Genomic DNA, 15,131 nt, shown 5'->3' on the forward strand with positions numbered 1-15,131 from the left:
AAAAAAAGAGAAAAAAAAAAAGAAAAAAAAACCAAAAAATACCAGAGACCCTGTCTAGAGTTGGGATTAGACACAACAGACACACGCCTAGTGATCTGAGGAATCCGGCAGAACTCTGCTCACAATCGCCAGGGGGAGGAAACCTGTGTCAAATTCCAGTGCAGAAAAAAACTCAGTGTGAATCGGCAGCATTGCAATGAGGTTGTTGAAATAAGTAAAAAGTAAATTATGCATTTTTTAAAGACATACCTCGCACTTGTTTGGGAGGTGTTTGGAAGCAAAAGTTAAGGTCTCTTTAATAAAAAAAAAAATATATCATCTGAACATTCTGATGTCAAATAAATTACCAAGTATTGTTACGAACGTCCAGCACTTTGTTGAAACTAGCTAGTAGCACGGCAGCAGCTGGTGCCACTGCAATGCCGAGTGTGTCGTTAGTGGGGCAGGGGGTGGGGGGGCGGTAGGGAAGGGAGGGGTCCTGGAAAAACGGAAGGAGGGACAAAATGCAACGATGACATCATAGGAGAGGGCAACAGATAGGACAGCAAACAAAAAGGGAGAAGGGCGGGAAGATTAAGAAAGGAAGGAAGGGTCATCTTGGGAAATTCTGCTACTCCCCCCCCCAAAAAAAAAGTTAAGGAAAAAAATTACTGAAATAGAAACCAAATAGATACTATTAATAAAACACTGAACAAAGGGCTCTAGAAAGGGAACAGGAAATCTGGTGGACGGGCTGTTCCCTCCCTCTGCCGTGGACAATTTGCTACCTCCCCTGCCTGGACGGGGCCTCCCCTTCCGGGGGACGCTGCACTCCTCTCTCAACAAAATGTAGCCAAAAGAGTTTCAAATGTGCATGCACAACCAGTTACGTGCGTGTGTTATCAGACCTCAGCCTCCCCCAGGCTGTCTCTAAACGCTTGGGAATTTCTCAGTCACAGTGGGCAGAGATAAGGGGGAGCAGAGATAACAGCGAGGGGACTGTAAGGACAGAACTCTGCCAGCTGCAGAGATGCTCTCGGAGCAATGTGAGTCCTTTAGCAACAGCCCTGCTGTGGGCTGGTCCTCAGACCACAGAGAAGCAAGTTCCAGAGGCTGGTGGAGGCTGAGTCACGGAGGGGAAGGGGCAGAGAGAGAGAGAGACATTCCTTGCAGAAGGTACATAGAGAAGTCAGGAGGCAACACATGTTCCACTCAAGGGACCCAGGCAGGTGGATTCTCCTCTGCACACGGGCCAGGGCGCAAGGCCACACCGGGTGTAGGTGAGCCCAGGGCAGGACTCGGAGGTCACAGACTCCAGTGGCTCTAACACGCCCATGAGGTGGGCACCGGGTGGCCCCTGCAACTTTTTCTCACCACCTTCTCCCCTAATCCTTCCTCCCTGGAGGAAACAATAATTATCTCTGAATCGTCTCCAACTTGGGCATCAAGGGCATGTTAGAAAGCGGTTAATTGAGCAGAAATGTTGCGAAAGTGCTGGAAAAACAAACTTCAGGGTCGAGCTCGTGGTGGGACTTGATTTCTTCACCCACTCCAGAGATGCTCCTGGCACGGAAGCTCTCTCGGTGCTCCTTGTGTGCGTACAGGACAGAAAGCAGGGGCAGTGAAGGGGGCAGGCGCCCTCCTCTGCAAACCAGAGGCTTGGGGACAAACTGTGGTTGGGCCTCAGGAAAGCAGCCTGCACTCAGCCCAGTCCCAGGAGGAGGGGGCTTCTCTTCATTGCCTTTGACAGAAAGTGCCTGTGGGTGGTGCAGCGTGGGTGTCCTCAGAGGCAGCCACCTAGGTTTGCATACTTCCTGGCTGACAGAGCTGCCTTCAGTGCCCCGGGGCCAGGGTGGTGAGTGTCGGTGGGAGGAGTAACCAAGTTTCACTTCCTTGCCTTGAAGAGGCAGCCACAGCCGCTCCTCTCTCGCCGAGAGCCCAGCCTCTCTCTCTGCCTCTGCCAAGGGCACGGATGGGCAAAGCAGAACTTCCAGAAGGGAAGATGAGCACCCGGGATCCCTCAGATCTGTGGAGCAGATCCCACGGAGACGCCCAGCTGCTCCAGGACTTGGGGTAAGAGCGCAGGTCTCCTCTCACAGTGCCTTGGGGGTGAACGCTGGCTCCCCACTCCCACCTGCGGGCTCACTTTGATCAAGGATGTCTCCTTCCGCACTCCTGTCTGTTGGGTATCTTCTGGTCTGGGGCGCCTTCCACTGTAAAAGCATATGATACCTTTTCAGATGTGAAAATAGGTAGGTTGAGAAAATGGGATGGAACTCAAACATGGGGCATTCTTTGAGAATAGGGACAGAATTAGGATGTAGGAGGCGACGCTGCTTGGTTTCCTTGGTGTTGCTCTGGTTGATGAATCCATGTGGTGTTCAAGAGTTTTGAGCTCTGGCTTAGGGACGGTAAGAGGACTGAGTCGCAGTAAGATGAATAGAAAGCCTACCCTACTGTAAGGGAGAGGGACTTTTTCAGAAGACAGAGAATGGGGAAGTTTCTGCAGCAATCTTGCCGCTGTGTGTTTGTGAGCTCTTGAACGTGTGCATGTCCGAGGGGCAGCGCTGAGCCTTTGAACACCAACCATCCAAAAAGAGGATCAAATTTCTGACCCCAATAGGTAAGTTTAGGTGGATGGAGTCACCGGAGTTCTGTCTTTAAGAACGGACCCAGATGAGGCAACTCGTCAGGGTAGTTGATAAAAGCAGTACTTATTACACAAGAGAGGAATAGGGGATTTTCTGGAGAAACTGAACCTTCCTCCTGAAGCCCTGGGAATATCCCTATGGGGGGGGTTTTGACACCTGTGTGTGAGGAGGGGGGAAACCCTACTTTCTGTCTGGATAAGTAGCTCTAAATCTTCACAGCACAATGACACGGGAGCTCTTGTTACCTTCATCTTACAAGGGACGTAAATGAGCGCCAAACACGTTTGAATGACCATGACTTGGGTACCAGTCTCGCATCGATTAGGTGGCAAAGCTGACCGTCCAACCTGCCGAAGGCTCTGTTCTTATGAAAAACCAAAAGAGACTTGAAATCTCTCTGTGTTAAGACTACAGAGATTGTATCTTCTTGTGTTGTATTGCTGTCATAGTTCCAAATAATTCCCGTTTTTAGATTTTAAAATTGAGGTCTCAGAATTTAACTGTACCTCCATTTGGCAAATCAGATGTAGTAGCTAGAATTTGCAATAAAGAAAACTCCCCTTATTAGGAAGTCAGAGTTCCAGGCTCTCTCTGTCCTTCTAGATTGAATTCCCAAACAGGAGAGGTGAAAGGCCCCTCTGGGAGCATCCAAAACAGGTGTCACCAAGTTCAAGCACTAAAGCTGGACTTCGGGTTCTCACCTAGTGCCTTCTGACTCATTGACCTACAATGTTTTGTGTGTATTTTATCTGTAGTCCCAGTCTATGGTAGCAGGAAACCCCAAAGAAGAAACAGACAGAGGAGATATTTATTCAATTCTGGTCTTTTAATCAAACAAACAATCCTTGACCCAGACTCTGCGCTTGCATACCGTGGGCACATGCTTAGATGACAGAGATGAACTCGACGACATCTCTGTGCCCCACCATAATGCCAACAGCAGGAAGCAACTTTAGGTAAACCCCACAGGGAAACAGAACTGTGTCCTTCCTCCCTATGCAAAGAATAGTCGTTCAATACAAAACCCAAAGTCACACACACACACACACACACACACACACACACACACACACACACGGTGCATGTATGTCCAGACTTCTCTATTTCAGAAGGCCTGGAAGTTTATTAAACCTGTGAGGATGATTTCCATAACAATGCACAACCTGCAGTTATCTGGGGAAACTGCTCAACCTTCACTGCTGTGCGTTAGAACAACCCAAGGAGTTTTTTTTTTTTTTTTTTTGAGACAGAGTCTCACTATGTTGCCTGGGCTAGAGTGAGTGCCGTGGCATTAGCCTAGCTCACAGCAACCTCAGACTCCTGGGCTCAAGCGATCCTCCTGCCTCAGCCTCCTGAGTAGCTGGGACTACAGGCATGCGCCACCATGCCCGGCTAATTTTTTCTATATATTTTTAGTTGTCCAATTAATTTCTTTCTATTTTTAGTAGAGACGGGGTCTTGCTCTTGCTCAGGCTAGTTTCAAACTCCTGAGCTCAAATGATCCACCCGCCTCGGCCTCTCAGAGTGCTAGGATTACAGGCGTGAGCCTGGCCCCAAGGAGTTTTTAAAAAGCTCCTAGTGCTCAGACCACACACCTGACAAACGATGTCAGTGTTGCTGGGGGTGAGCGTGTTCTTTTTCAACGCTCTAAGTGACTCCAAAGTGAGACTGAGCCTGAGAACCACTGCACAGAATATGTATCCACCAAAAGCATCGAGTAAATATGCCCTTCATTTTCATTTTAAGTCTGTTGGGCGTGTGCCTGCATGTTAAGGCCACCAAATCATTGTTGGCATTTTGTTTGTCGGTTTGGGGGCATTTGGGTTAGCAATTTTATTAACGTATATTTTATATACCATAAATCTACCCATTTCAAGTGTACAGTTCAATAATTTTTAGTAACTTTGAAGAGTGATACAACCATATCATAAATCAGCTTAGAACATTTTTTTTTTTTCCTTTTTGAGATCACTCAGTGAGAAGAACATTTTCATTTCCCCAGGAGTAACCCTCAGGAGCCTGGCTCATTTAAACATGGTCATTGGTGTGCTAGAAAACCACCTGAAGTGGGCAGGGGATGGAGGAAGCCTGAATTCTAATATTTGCCTAATTCCCCAGTATAAATACTCCCATCATAGACAATTTCAAGCTGACAAAAACTTAACACCCAGCTTGCAAAATCGAACATTTAATAACCAACATAAGCCCGTGCCTGCGCCTCCAGTATATCACCGACACACTTTTTACAGGTAATAATTTGAGACATCTTTGCCATGACTCGTTGCCTCCACCGGAATACTGAGTATGGATGAAACCTTTTCTCTGAACCTTGACCCCACTGGTGAGGCGTGATCTGTACCAAACCTTCTGACGGATTGAGTTTTTAAAAAGCTCCATAAGAACAAAATGATGGAATGCAATTGTTAGATAAAAAGTGGCTGGTTTAATGACTTAATTTTTAAGTTATTTTTAAGAAGTTAGTCAAGTAGTTAGATAAATTCTTATGTTTATATTTTTGGTAGATACAAACAGATACTTCGGTGGTTAAATTACAGAGACATCGTAAGTCTTTGTTCTTGGGTCCCTGTTTTTCCCCAGGCTCTGGGATGTGTAAATCCTGTAAACGGAGCCCCAGGCTGCGCAGATCCGTCGCTTGCCTTTCTAGGACGTTCGCTGCTTGCTCGGAGCACAGGTTTATTGTTTTCTAAGGTACCTGAATCAAGCAACTCGGATGCGTTTCGGTGTCTCATTTATAAGTGTCAGTCTAAAATCTTTTATTTTTTTTCATCCTAAATGCATGAACACGTCCAAAAGCAAAGGAGGAAATAAACAAAACCATCTTCAATTGCTGCTCAGCTCCACTTAGCCCTGGCGGTGTGGGATGGGGGAAGGGGAGGGGTGTTGAGGGAGGAAAGGGGTGGAGAGAATGGTGGGCGAGACACAAGCGGGGACCAGGGCAGTCTGCTGCTTTCAGAATGAAGAGATGGGGAAATAACACAAGCAATAAATAACTGGAGACATCACCCAAGTAATAAACTGGCATAGAATTACTAGTTAGTTAATTACTTAAAATTCCAGCAATTCTTTGGCTCTAATAAAGCTTCCTACAAGATAATGTGGAATAGTATAGTTATATATAACCATAGACACAAAAGGGATACTGTCAAATAAAAATATTTCAGGATATTTTAAAATTAACTATTCAAATGATCTAGTCAGACCTCATCCAGCGTGAAAAATATAATAAATATTCCCTTTTTTGATATACTTTCCCAGATCTCAAATTCGATAAGAAAGTGCCAGCATTTGGCTGGGTTGGCCAGTGCCAAGAAACTAGATTCTGAGCTCTGGATATTTGAATAAATAAATAAAAATGTCTTCATTTCTCTGCCCTTTAATTTTCCACATATAAGAGAAGCTTAGAGGAAATCAGGGATCAGCAAACTTTTTTCAATAAAGGGCCAGGTAATAAATATTTCAGGCTTTGCCGGCCTTCCAGTCTCTGCCACAGCTGCTCACATCTGCCCTCGCTGTGCAAAATCGACCAGAGAACACAGAAGCAGGGGTCTGTGACCGCTTGCGCACACGACATTATTTGTGGATGCTGAAATGTAAATTTCGTGTAGTTTTCATGAGTCACAAAATACTCTTCTTCTTTTTTCCCCAACCATTTCCGAATGTGAAACCACGCTTGGCTCTGGGTCGGTACCGACACAGGTGGCTGGCAGGTGTTGGCCCTCTGCTGAGGGGGGCTTCCCACAGAGTAAACGACACTAAGCAAGACATTGCGAGGCAGACAGTTAGCAGACGCCGTCTCTGGTCTCTAAAAGGCATTGCTGTCCCAACTTTGCGCTGGAGGAGACTCAAGAGCAGAGAAGTCTCAGAGCATCTGGGTCCGAAGCCCACGCTTATTTGATAAACCAGCTGCTTCTGTATTGTGGATTTCAGTATTTGCCGAGACCACCACCTACTACAGCCAGCACCGTGCCTGTCACACGCATATATCATTTAGCCTTCACAGTGGCACTTTCAAAACAATGTCATCCTACTCATTTCATAGATGCAAAGTGACGTCAAATAAGTGAAGTGCACAGACCAAGTCACGGAGCTGGTGAGTGGCGGAGCTGAGCCATGCCTGGGGGCTCACCCCAGAGCTGATGCTCTTTGCTGTTTGCACTGCGCAGAGCTGCTCAGCAGAGTCTGCTGATCAGAGGTTTGCATCCTGATAATGGCAATCAGTAATTAATCATTGGATGCTTAGCATGTGCCAGGCACTATTTGAAGCCCTTTGCATGTATGCATTTACTTAATCCACACATCGCAGCGAGGTGGGTACTGTTACTAGCGTCATCCCCATTTACAGATGAGAAAAGGACAGAGCTGTCATCACATGCCCCAGATCACATTCCAGTAAACCTTCAAGTCCAGGAGTTTGGCTCCAGAGCCTTCATGTTTGACCTCTAAGGCAACTTCCTAATTTTCATCCAACTTCTCTCTTCTTGTTAGACTAGTACAACTTATTAGTGCTCGTGGTAAACTGAGAGAAGAAAAGAAGTTCTGCGATGACCACAACCAACAAAGTTTATTACAAAAGACATCATTCCTTCTATTCCTCACATAACACACATGCACAGGCACACGCAGCCCGGCCAGTGTCCTGTCTACACAGGTGCGACACCGACCTGAGCAAGGCGCTTGTTCCTCTTCTGTGCACAGTTCTGTCATCTTGGATTCTGAAAACGGAAGGTGTTTCTCCTGTGGTCGTACCATGGTGTGTAACTGGTGTACGGCTCCGTCTCTCCCTGACTCAAGTGAATTTCCTCTTCAGTTGTTGTGTTTTTCTGTTCCTCTTTCAGGTGACAGCTTTCTCCCCTCATTGATCCCACAGTTTCTCCACACTGGGTAGAGTCACCTGTTTCATTCACCCGCTCCTCTGTTCGGTCACAGATCCCTCTGGTGCTTGGTGACGTTGGGCTCGGCATCGGGGGAGGCCGTGCTGAAGGAGGGATGGCCGTGCAGGTTGGGAGACAGCGTCGTGTGGGCCGAGGGCTGTCACCTGTCTCGAGATTTGAACTACATGTGGCAGGAAGGCAGGCGACCGCTGGACGTGGAAAAGATGGCCTTAGAGATGATAGGGGTTTTGTTAGTTGAAGTCAGAAAATGTCAGATGACATTTCATACAGAGAAATGGCACGAATAAAGCCGTGAAAGAGGCAGAATACACAAGGATTCAGAACATGCAAAGAGCCCAGGTGGACACAGACCCACTCGGTCTCCGGGCCCAGCGGGTGGGTCATTCAGTTGATCCCGCCTGGCTGCCACCTCCGGCAGCCTCAGTCTGTGAGAAGCTTCCACCTGCTCTTTCCCCTTTCATGACCACGTCCTAGAGCATAAATTCCTATAATGAGCCCAGACACTTCTGGCTCCTGCTCCCCAACAGGGACCTGCCTGAAGCCAGCCCCATTCCATGTAGCTGGGTCCTAGCGGTGTCCTTGTTCTCGGCCACCTTCTCTGTGCTCACACTCCCGACTGCCCGCCCACCAGCGCCTGTCCCCGGTATCTGTTGCTGGACCTTCTTGGTTTAAAAATATTTATAACTTTAAAAAGCATAAGAGTAATAATTTGTTTTGATAACAGTATGATGGTTACATAAAAGGATGTTACTTTTTGGAGACACATGTTGAATTATTTAGGGTTAAAGCATCATGATATCTGTAATTTACTTTCAAACTGTAAAATATATAAAGAAAAAATATGACAAAAGGTTAGAAATTACTCTACCTAAAATATGGGTGTTATTTCAATGTGGGTATTATTTATACTATTTTACACTTCCCTATGTATCTGAAATTATTCACAATAAACAGAATAATAGTAATATATATTAATTATTAAAAATTTGGGAAATAAAGAAAAGCACCAAAATGTTAGCCATGTGCTACCACCTAACATGACATTGTTCAACTTCTTTCTACTCTTTTAAAAATACTTCTCTGGGCCGGGCGTGGTGGCTCACGCCTGTAATCTTAGCTCTCTGGGAGGCCGAGGCGGGCGGATTGTTTGAGCTCAGGAGTTCGAAACCAGTCTGAGCAAGAGCGAGACCCTGTCTCTACTAAAAAATAGAAAGAAATTAATTGGACAACTAAAAATATATAGAAAAAATTAGCCGGGCATGGTGGTGCATGCCTGTAGTCCCAGCTACTCGAGAGGCTGAGGCAGGAGGATCGCTTGAGCCCAGGAGTTTGAGGTTGCTGTGAGCTAGGATGATGCCACGGCACTCACTCTAGCCCAGGCAACACAGTGAGACTATGTCTCAAAAAAAAAAAAAAAAATAGTTCTCTGTAGACAGACAATGCACACACACACAAACACACATACACGCAGATTGAACTGTAACCACACTGTGTGTGTAATTTTGCTCTTGCTTTTTGATAGGATATTTTTCCATCATCTCTTTCTTAGTCTGTCTCAAAGCAGGCTCTGGGTCTGTCTTTCCTGGGCCAGCCTGTTTCCCTCTGGTAAAGTTTGGATGTTTAGGTTGGTCCAAGTTCCAAAGGGTCTAAGATTTGGTCAGTGGGCAATATGGACTCACTGAACATTCGTAGGAATTACAAGATCGTCAGGTTTTCTTTCTAGGTAGATTAATCCAGTAGCTCAGTGGGATGGGTGGCAACCAGTCCAGAGCCAAGAAAACCAACCAGTGGTGCAGTTTGCAGATTAGTGACTAGGAGACAGGAGGGCTGAGCTGGGAGTAACCAGGAAGGAGCAGGAGTGGAAACCAGGAATTCCATTGAGCGAAACGTAATGAGTGATTCACATCCAAACAAAACTAGTTCTACTGCTTTTATGTATTTTTTTCAAAATGATATCAAAAAGATTTTTGAAAACCTGAATGTCTCATAAATACCTTAGTTCCTGGGTTTCATCTGGCTGCTCCAAAGGTTCTGATTCACCGCCAGGAGATTCTATGTTCCGGGTTGAGTCACCAGATGTCGATCCCAAGGAGCGAAGAGGTCTGGCGACTGCTAAGGCTAAAACACAGTAAATTTATTTTGATGGTGAACCCTTAGGAGCAGGGCTGTAGGCTACTCATCATTGCCTTCTCCATCTGAGCACGTCACTTGACAAAGAGTAGATGTGTCGGTGTTCGTTGAGTTGCCCCAAGTTGAGTCAAAGCCAAGACCAGAACTCAAGGTTCCTGACTTCAGCCAGTGAGCCTTCTGTCACCAACACTGGTGGATAAATGGATGCTAGTTATAGTTACCATCTGAACCATGGAATAGAGAAGAATAACTAGTGAAATAAGATCTGCCTGTAATTTTTACATCCCCCAAAGTTTGGGGCTTTTCCCTGCAGCTGTAACTTTCTGAAAGTGACTCTCTCCACAATGGTAGGTTGTCAATGGCAACCACAGTCTGAAGACAATTACCTTGAACTAGCATTTTATGAGATGTAGGTCACGAGAGTAACAGAACAGATGCAGAGTCAGGCTTGATTTCACTCGGAGATGAGCCTTCCTGAGAGAACCTCTAGTTTTCCATCCCTGCCCGGTCCTGCCAGGCCTCCTCACGCTCTCATCCATGAAATGTTGTTTCCAGTCCAAACCCAGTGTTCCCTGAGTCCCAGTCACTGGGGCGCAATGGTACTCTTTTGGCCTTGCAGCCATCCCTGCCCTGTGCAGGCTGCTCTGGGGTCTGAGCAGAGGGCCCTCTGCCGCAGTGAGATGCACTGTCCACCCCTCCTGCGAGTCGGCGGCTCTGTCCCTCAGATCTGCCCATGTCTCTGACTTCCCTGAGTGTGTTGATCGGTCCCCGAGTTGGGCCCTGTGGATCTCTCTTTATGTGTCGACATCCTTATCTCTCTGGCTTCTCTGCCTCTGTCTCCCCGATCACTCTGGGTCTACAGGCGTGTTCCCTAAATCACGGTCCCCGTGTGCTTCTGGCTACGTGTGTTGGGCCTTTCTCTGTCTCCAAGTTTTGCGTCTCTCTCTTTCTATGTCTCTGTCTACCGCTCTTTGACTTTTGTGTCTCTGACTCTTCGTGCCACTCTGTGCCTCTGAATTTCTGTCTCTCTGTGTGTTTCTATCTCCCACAACTTTTTGCCTCATTCCTCAGACACCTTCAGAACAGGTTTATCCTGGTCTCTAACTCCCACAGAATTCTCCCCTCCCTTCCAGTCCTGTTTTTCTTTAGCTGCTGCCATCAGCGGAAAGGGAAGCCCACACTTGTGACTATGTGGCTCAACGTGTCTATGTGGACAACACCGTTTAGTCTTAGAGATGTCACAGCCCGACAATAGTACAAATCGCAGCACTGGTAGCCCTTGAGTTAAGATGGTTCCTTATCCGAAATCCATGATTTCTGATGGCACAGAAGGCCAGGTGCTTTACCTTTCGGGAAACTGGAGAATCCAGCACCAGCCCTATGAACAAATGACACAAACGAAATCAGCAGCCAGGCAAAACTGTAGAGCCACTCCCGTGCCAAGGACAGGTTAGCCCAAGTGAAGATGGCCTAGAGCTGGAATGCCTGGTAGACTCATCTGTGTTCTGCCACCCCTGTGCTCAGAAGGACTGCGAGGCCGAGGACAGGTTCCGGTGTCATCCGTGGCCGTAGGGAAGGGCATGTGTTATTCATTTGTCATTTTTGATCTAGAGAGTTCAGAGGGTATGTCAATGTCATTCAAAAATTAGAATAATTTCTAAAATGAAGAAAAAAGAAAATTTTCTAAAGAAGAGTGCCTTTTCAGTGGCTTTCACGTAATCAGGAGTTCCTGTTCTTGCTTTAGGTTGACATATATGTCCTCTTAATAACTCTGATGGAACAGAATCTAGCTTCCATTTCACTTCTCTTTGCCAGGAAGGGGAAAAACATGTCATTAAATATATGAATAATCTGTAGATGTGGGTTACTGAGAAATTTGGTCATCAAGAAATACACAATCTATGCAATCAAGGAGTTGACTGGTTAAAAAAAAGAGAAGACACGTACAGTCGGAATGGACGTGTGGCTCACGTTTTCAAATGCAAGATTGCTTTCTGTGCCCACCAGGCCTCCCAGCGTCACCGCGCTCCCCTCCCCAGGGCACACCTGTGCTCCCGCTGGGCATTCGGTCACCTGCATCCACCATGCACATGTTAACCCCAGTGCCTTTGCTTAGGCTGTTCCTCCTCTGGGAATGCCCTTTTCAGTCCCCACCTAATGAATCCTATATTCATTCTTCAGGCCTCAGCTACTGGTCTTCCTCCTCCGTGAAGCTTTCTCTGATCTTCCAGCCCACCACGAGCTCCTGCTCCTATACCATTCACTGTCCAAATCACTAAGGTGACAGCTCTTTGGTGATTTTTCCGTGTTCACCTGCAGATCCTTCTCTTTTCCTCTGCATTGACGCTGAAAAGCAACTTAGTAAGTACTTTACTTTGCCTTTCCCTCCAGACGCCAAACACTGTGAACGCAAACCATGGATGTCATTGAGGCGAATTAAAGTTTGTAGGCCTGAGAGTCCGTCTCATCCATGCTTCTCAGACTCTAAACTGCGTAACAATCTTGGGGGCTCGGCAGGTCGGGGGCAGGGCCTGAGAACGTGCATTTCTAGCCGGGTCCCGGGCGGTGCTGGTGCTGTCGGTCCGAACTTTGAGTAGCGAGGCTTTGCATTGTTTTTAAACACCAGGTGCCACCCATTGGTGGTCTTATAGTCACTTAGTGGGTCACATGAATATTTGTGCAAAAGAAATAGAAAAGAAAATATTCAAGTAAATAGCATATAGAAGGATGTGTTGTTTCCTGTAACTTTGTGTGTGTGTGTGTGTTTGTTATATATGTGTGTGTGTACATGTATAGGAAGTGATATAAAACGTTTTTTATATTGTGGGCCAATTCAGGGCCAATTCAAATAGTTTGGAAGCTTCTCCTTTAAAACTGCGGTCCCCAACCCTGGGCTGCAGACCAGTACCAGACTATGGCCTGTTAGGGACCCGGCAGCAGAGCTTGGCCGCCCGCCCCACCCTCCCGCATCTGTGGAAAAACTGTCTTCCATGAAACTTAGGAAAGGAGAGGGGCGCACAGCAGGAGGTGAGCATGGGCGGGGGCAAGAGTATCTAGAGCCCCTCCCCATCACGCTGGCATCACCTCCCCAGTGCCACCTCCCACCACCACCCTCCCCCGCCATCAATGGGAAAAATGGCTTCCATGAAACTGGCCCCTGCTGCCAAAAAGGTTGGGGACCACTGCTTCAAAGGACAGAGCAAATGAGACGTAAACTGAGGTCGGTAAATTAAGACGACAAAACCCAACGGCCTAAGAAACTAAGAAGGTTTCAATATTCTGGGGCAATTTTCCCGATGGTTCTAGCTGGAAGAGGCACTGGAGTGAAAGGAAAGGAGGCTGGATGAGGACCAGCTGCCTTCTCTGTGGTTGGGTTTATTCCCTGTGCCTTCCTAAGAGGCAGCTTTGAAAATTCTTCAGTAAGTGGGTGTTTCCTAATTTGTTACTGTGTCATGGAAAGGATAATGCCACTGTTTCCTTCAAGGTCAATTGCTGGTTTTGATAAGCTTTTAAGCCCAGTACAAATATTTTTTTTTGAAGCTTGATTAGTCTCTGCCCTGTTGACTCTGTTAGCTTAGAGACATGATTATGGCCATGTGTGGGCCTTAGGGAGAAAGGCGAATATAACACTGCTTCTCATGTATTATTATAGATAGTAGTTTCTTGTTCTTTCTTACTTCTTCAGGGAAAATGAGACCAAAATAATTTTTTATTTTATTTTTTTGTTTTTTTAAGTTTCAGGAAAATGAACCTATTCCAATCTGCATTGATGTGTATGTATTCCTAACACCTAGCACGATGTCTGGCGTAGTCTAAATGCATTGCACGATTTAGCAAAGTTTGTAGCTTGTTCTCTTGTGTAAAAGCTAAAGAATTGTGTAAAAAGTTTATAAAAGGAGACAATGTTCCAACGTATGAAAACGAGAAGATTTTTCTCTAGGCATTATTACTAGTCACCTTGATGATGAGAAAGCTGAGGTTGCTACTTGCGCGGGCCAGGTAGTTAATGCGTGAGGATCAGTCGTTGGAGCAGACAGACCAGCCGAGGAAACGACTGGAGACAAAAGTAGGGCCTGTCCTCACCAGGGTTCTCCCCTGGACTTGTGTGGCCCAGGTCGCTGCTCATCAGCATCCCTCCTCGCTTGGCATTTCCCGGCGCTAAGAAGGTTTCTTTCTGCACTCAATTCTAAAGGCATCACCCTCATAGGAGCAGCAGAGGACAATGACCTAATGGGGCGTTTTCACCAGCAGTAGGTCGGGTGTGACTCAGCCGTGATGCGATTCTGAAGAAGCTAACGCAATGGCCGCCCGCGCGTGCAGCAGCTAGAACAGGGGCGGGTCCGTGCTGCTACGTTGTGCACGTCAAAGCTCACTTTTAAGACAGATTTTACAAATTTGAAAGATATTCAGAGGAGAAAAGTTCTCTGAATGATAAAGGGAATGAAAGTGTGTCATCAAAGAAGTCGAAGATGTTGGAGAGAGAAGAGGTGCATTCTAAATGCTTTCCACTGTTTGTACAAGTGTCGTCTATGTGACTCCAAGAAGTAGCTTTGGGACCATCTTCTCAAAGCCATCTATACAGCAGGAACCAGCAATTCAGGGTAGGCAAGTGTTTCTATCCACCAATCGTGGAAATATGGGATGAGCCTGGCCGTCCAAGTACTGAGTTCCCTGTCATTAGCAATGTGCAGGTCAGGATTGGAAAAGAGTCCTGTTAGAGTTTAGAAATTACTCAAACATTGTGCGAAGACTGAAGGGAACATAATCCAAGTTGATGGTTATGGTTTTCTCTGCCATGGGGGTTATATGTGGCTTTTATTTACTAGGTTAACATTTTTTAATTATTTCATCTTTAAAATAGTAAAAAGCATATATGACTTTTGTAATCAGAGGTGAATTCATCACAAAGCCAATGAAGCTGCAGCTCAGGTGACCCAGCGGCAGAGTTTATAACGGTTAATAAATTTCAACTCCAAGAGTATTTAAAATTAGTCCGTGTACACAATAATTTAAAATGCTCTGGACTCTTTCAGCTCACATATGAAAGGAACCCGATAAACGTTCCCGAATTCACCAACAGTCCATAAAACTTCATGACCAATATCACATTGTGAAGCTGAAAATAACTTTTCTACACTATCAGTAACTTTTTAAAAAAGAATTCTAGCTGAAAGATGGAATTGTCATTACATTCCCTCTATGGAAAATTATATTATAAAACTGTTATGACACGATGAGATAGTCAAAGCCTATAAAGCAAAAATACGGTGAAAAAATAGAGGAGTGTTAAACAGTTAATTAATGAAAATAAGTTACTTTTTCTCAGTTTTGCGATGTTTCTGGTATTTATAATTTGTGACTTCTCATTCTAAATCAATACTCCTTTCTTATGTTGTTGTAATTTTATAATTTTTCTTAGAGCAATCTTGGGGGCTCGGCAGGTCGGGGGCAGGGCCTG

The 15,131-nt window shown here is 45.9% G+C and overlaps 1 protein-coding gene across 1 annotated transcript in view; it reads left to right on the forward strand.

The window, feature by feature from the left end:
- The first annotated feature begins 1,921 nt into the window (after positions 1-1,921).
- DAPP1 (dual adaptor of phosphotyrosine and 3-phosphoinositides) overlaps positions 1,922-15,131 on the forward strand; it is a 70,009-nt gene continuing 56,799 nt past the window's right edge. The window contains exon 1 of the mRNA XM_012641077.1: positions 1,922-2,052. Within this exon, the coding sequence (XP_012496531.1) occupies positions 1,952-2,052 (101 nt within the window). The 5' untranslated portion in view covers positions 1,922-1,951. The remainder of the gene's footprint in view (positions 2,053-15,131) is intronic.

The sequence above is a fragment of the Propithecus coquereli genome, unplaced genomic scaffold, assembly GCF_000956105.1.
Source record: "Propithecus coquereli isolate 6110/MARCELLA unplaced genomic scaffold, Pcoq_1.0 Scaffold161, whole genome shotgun sequence".
Lineage (NCBI taxonomy): Eukaryota > Metazoa > Chordata > Mammalia > Primates > Indriidae > Propithecus > Propithecus coquereli.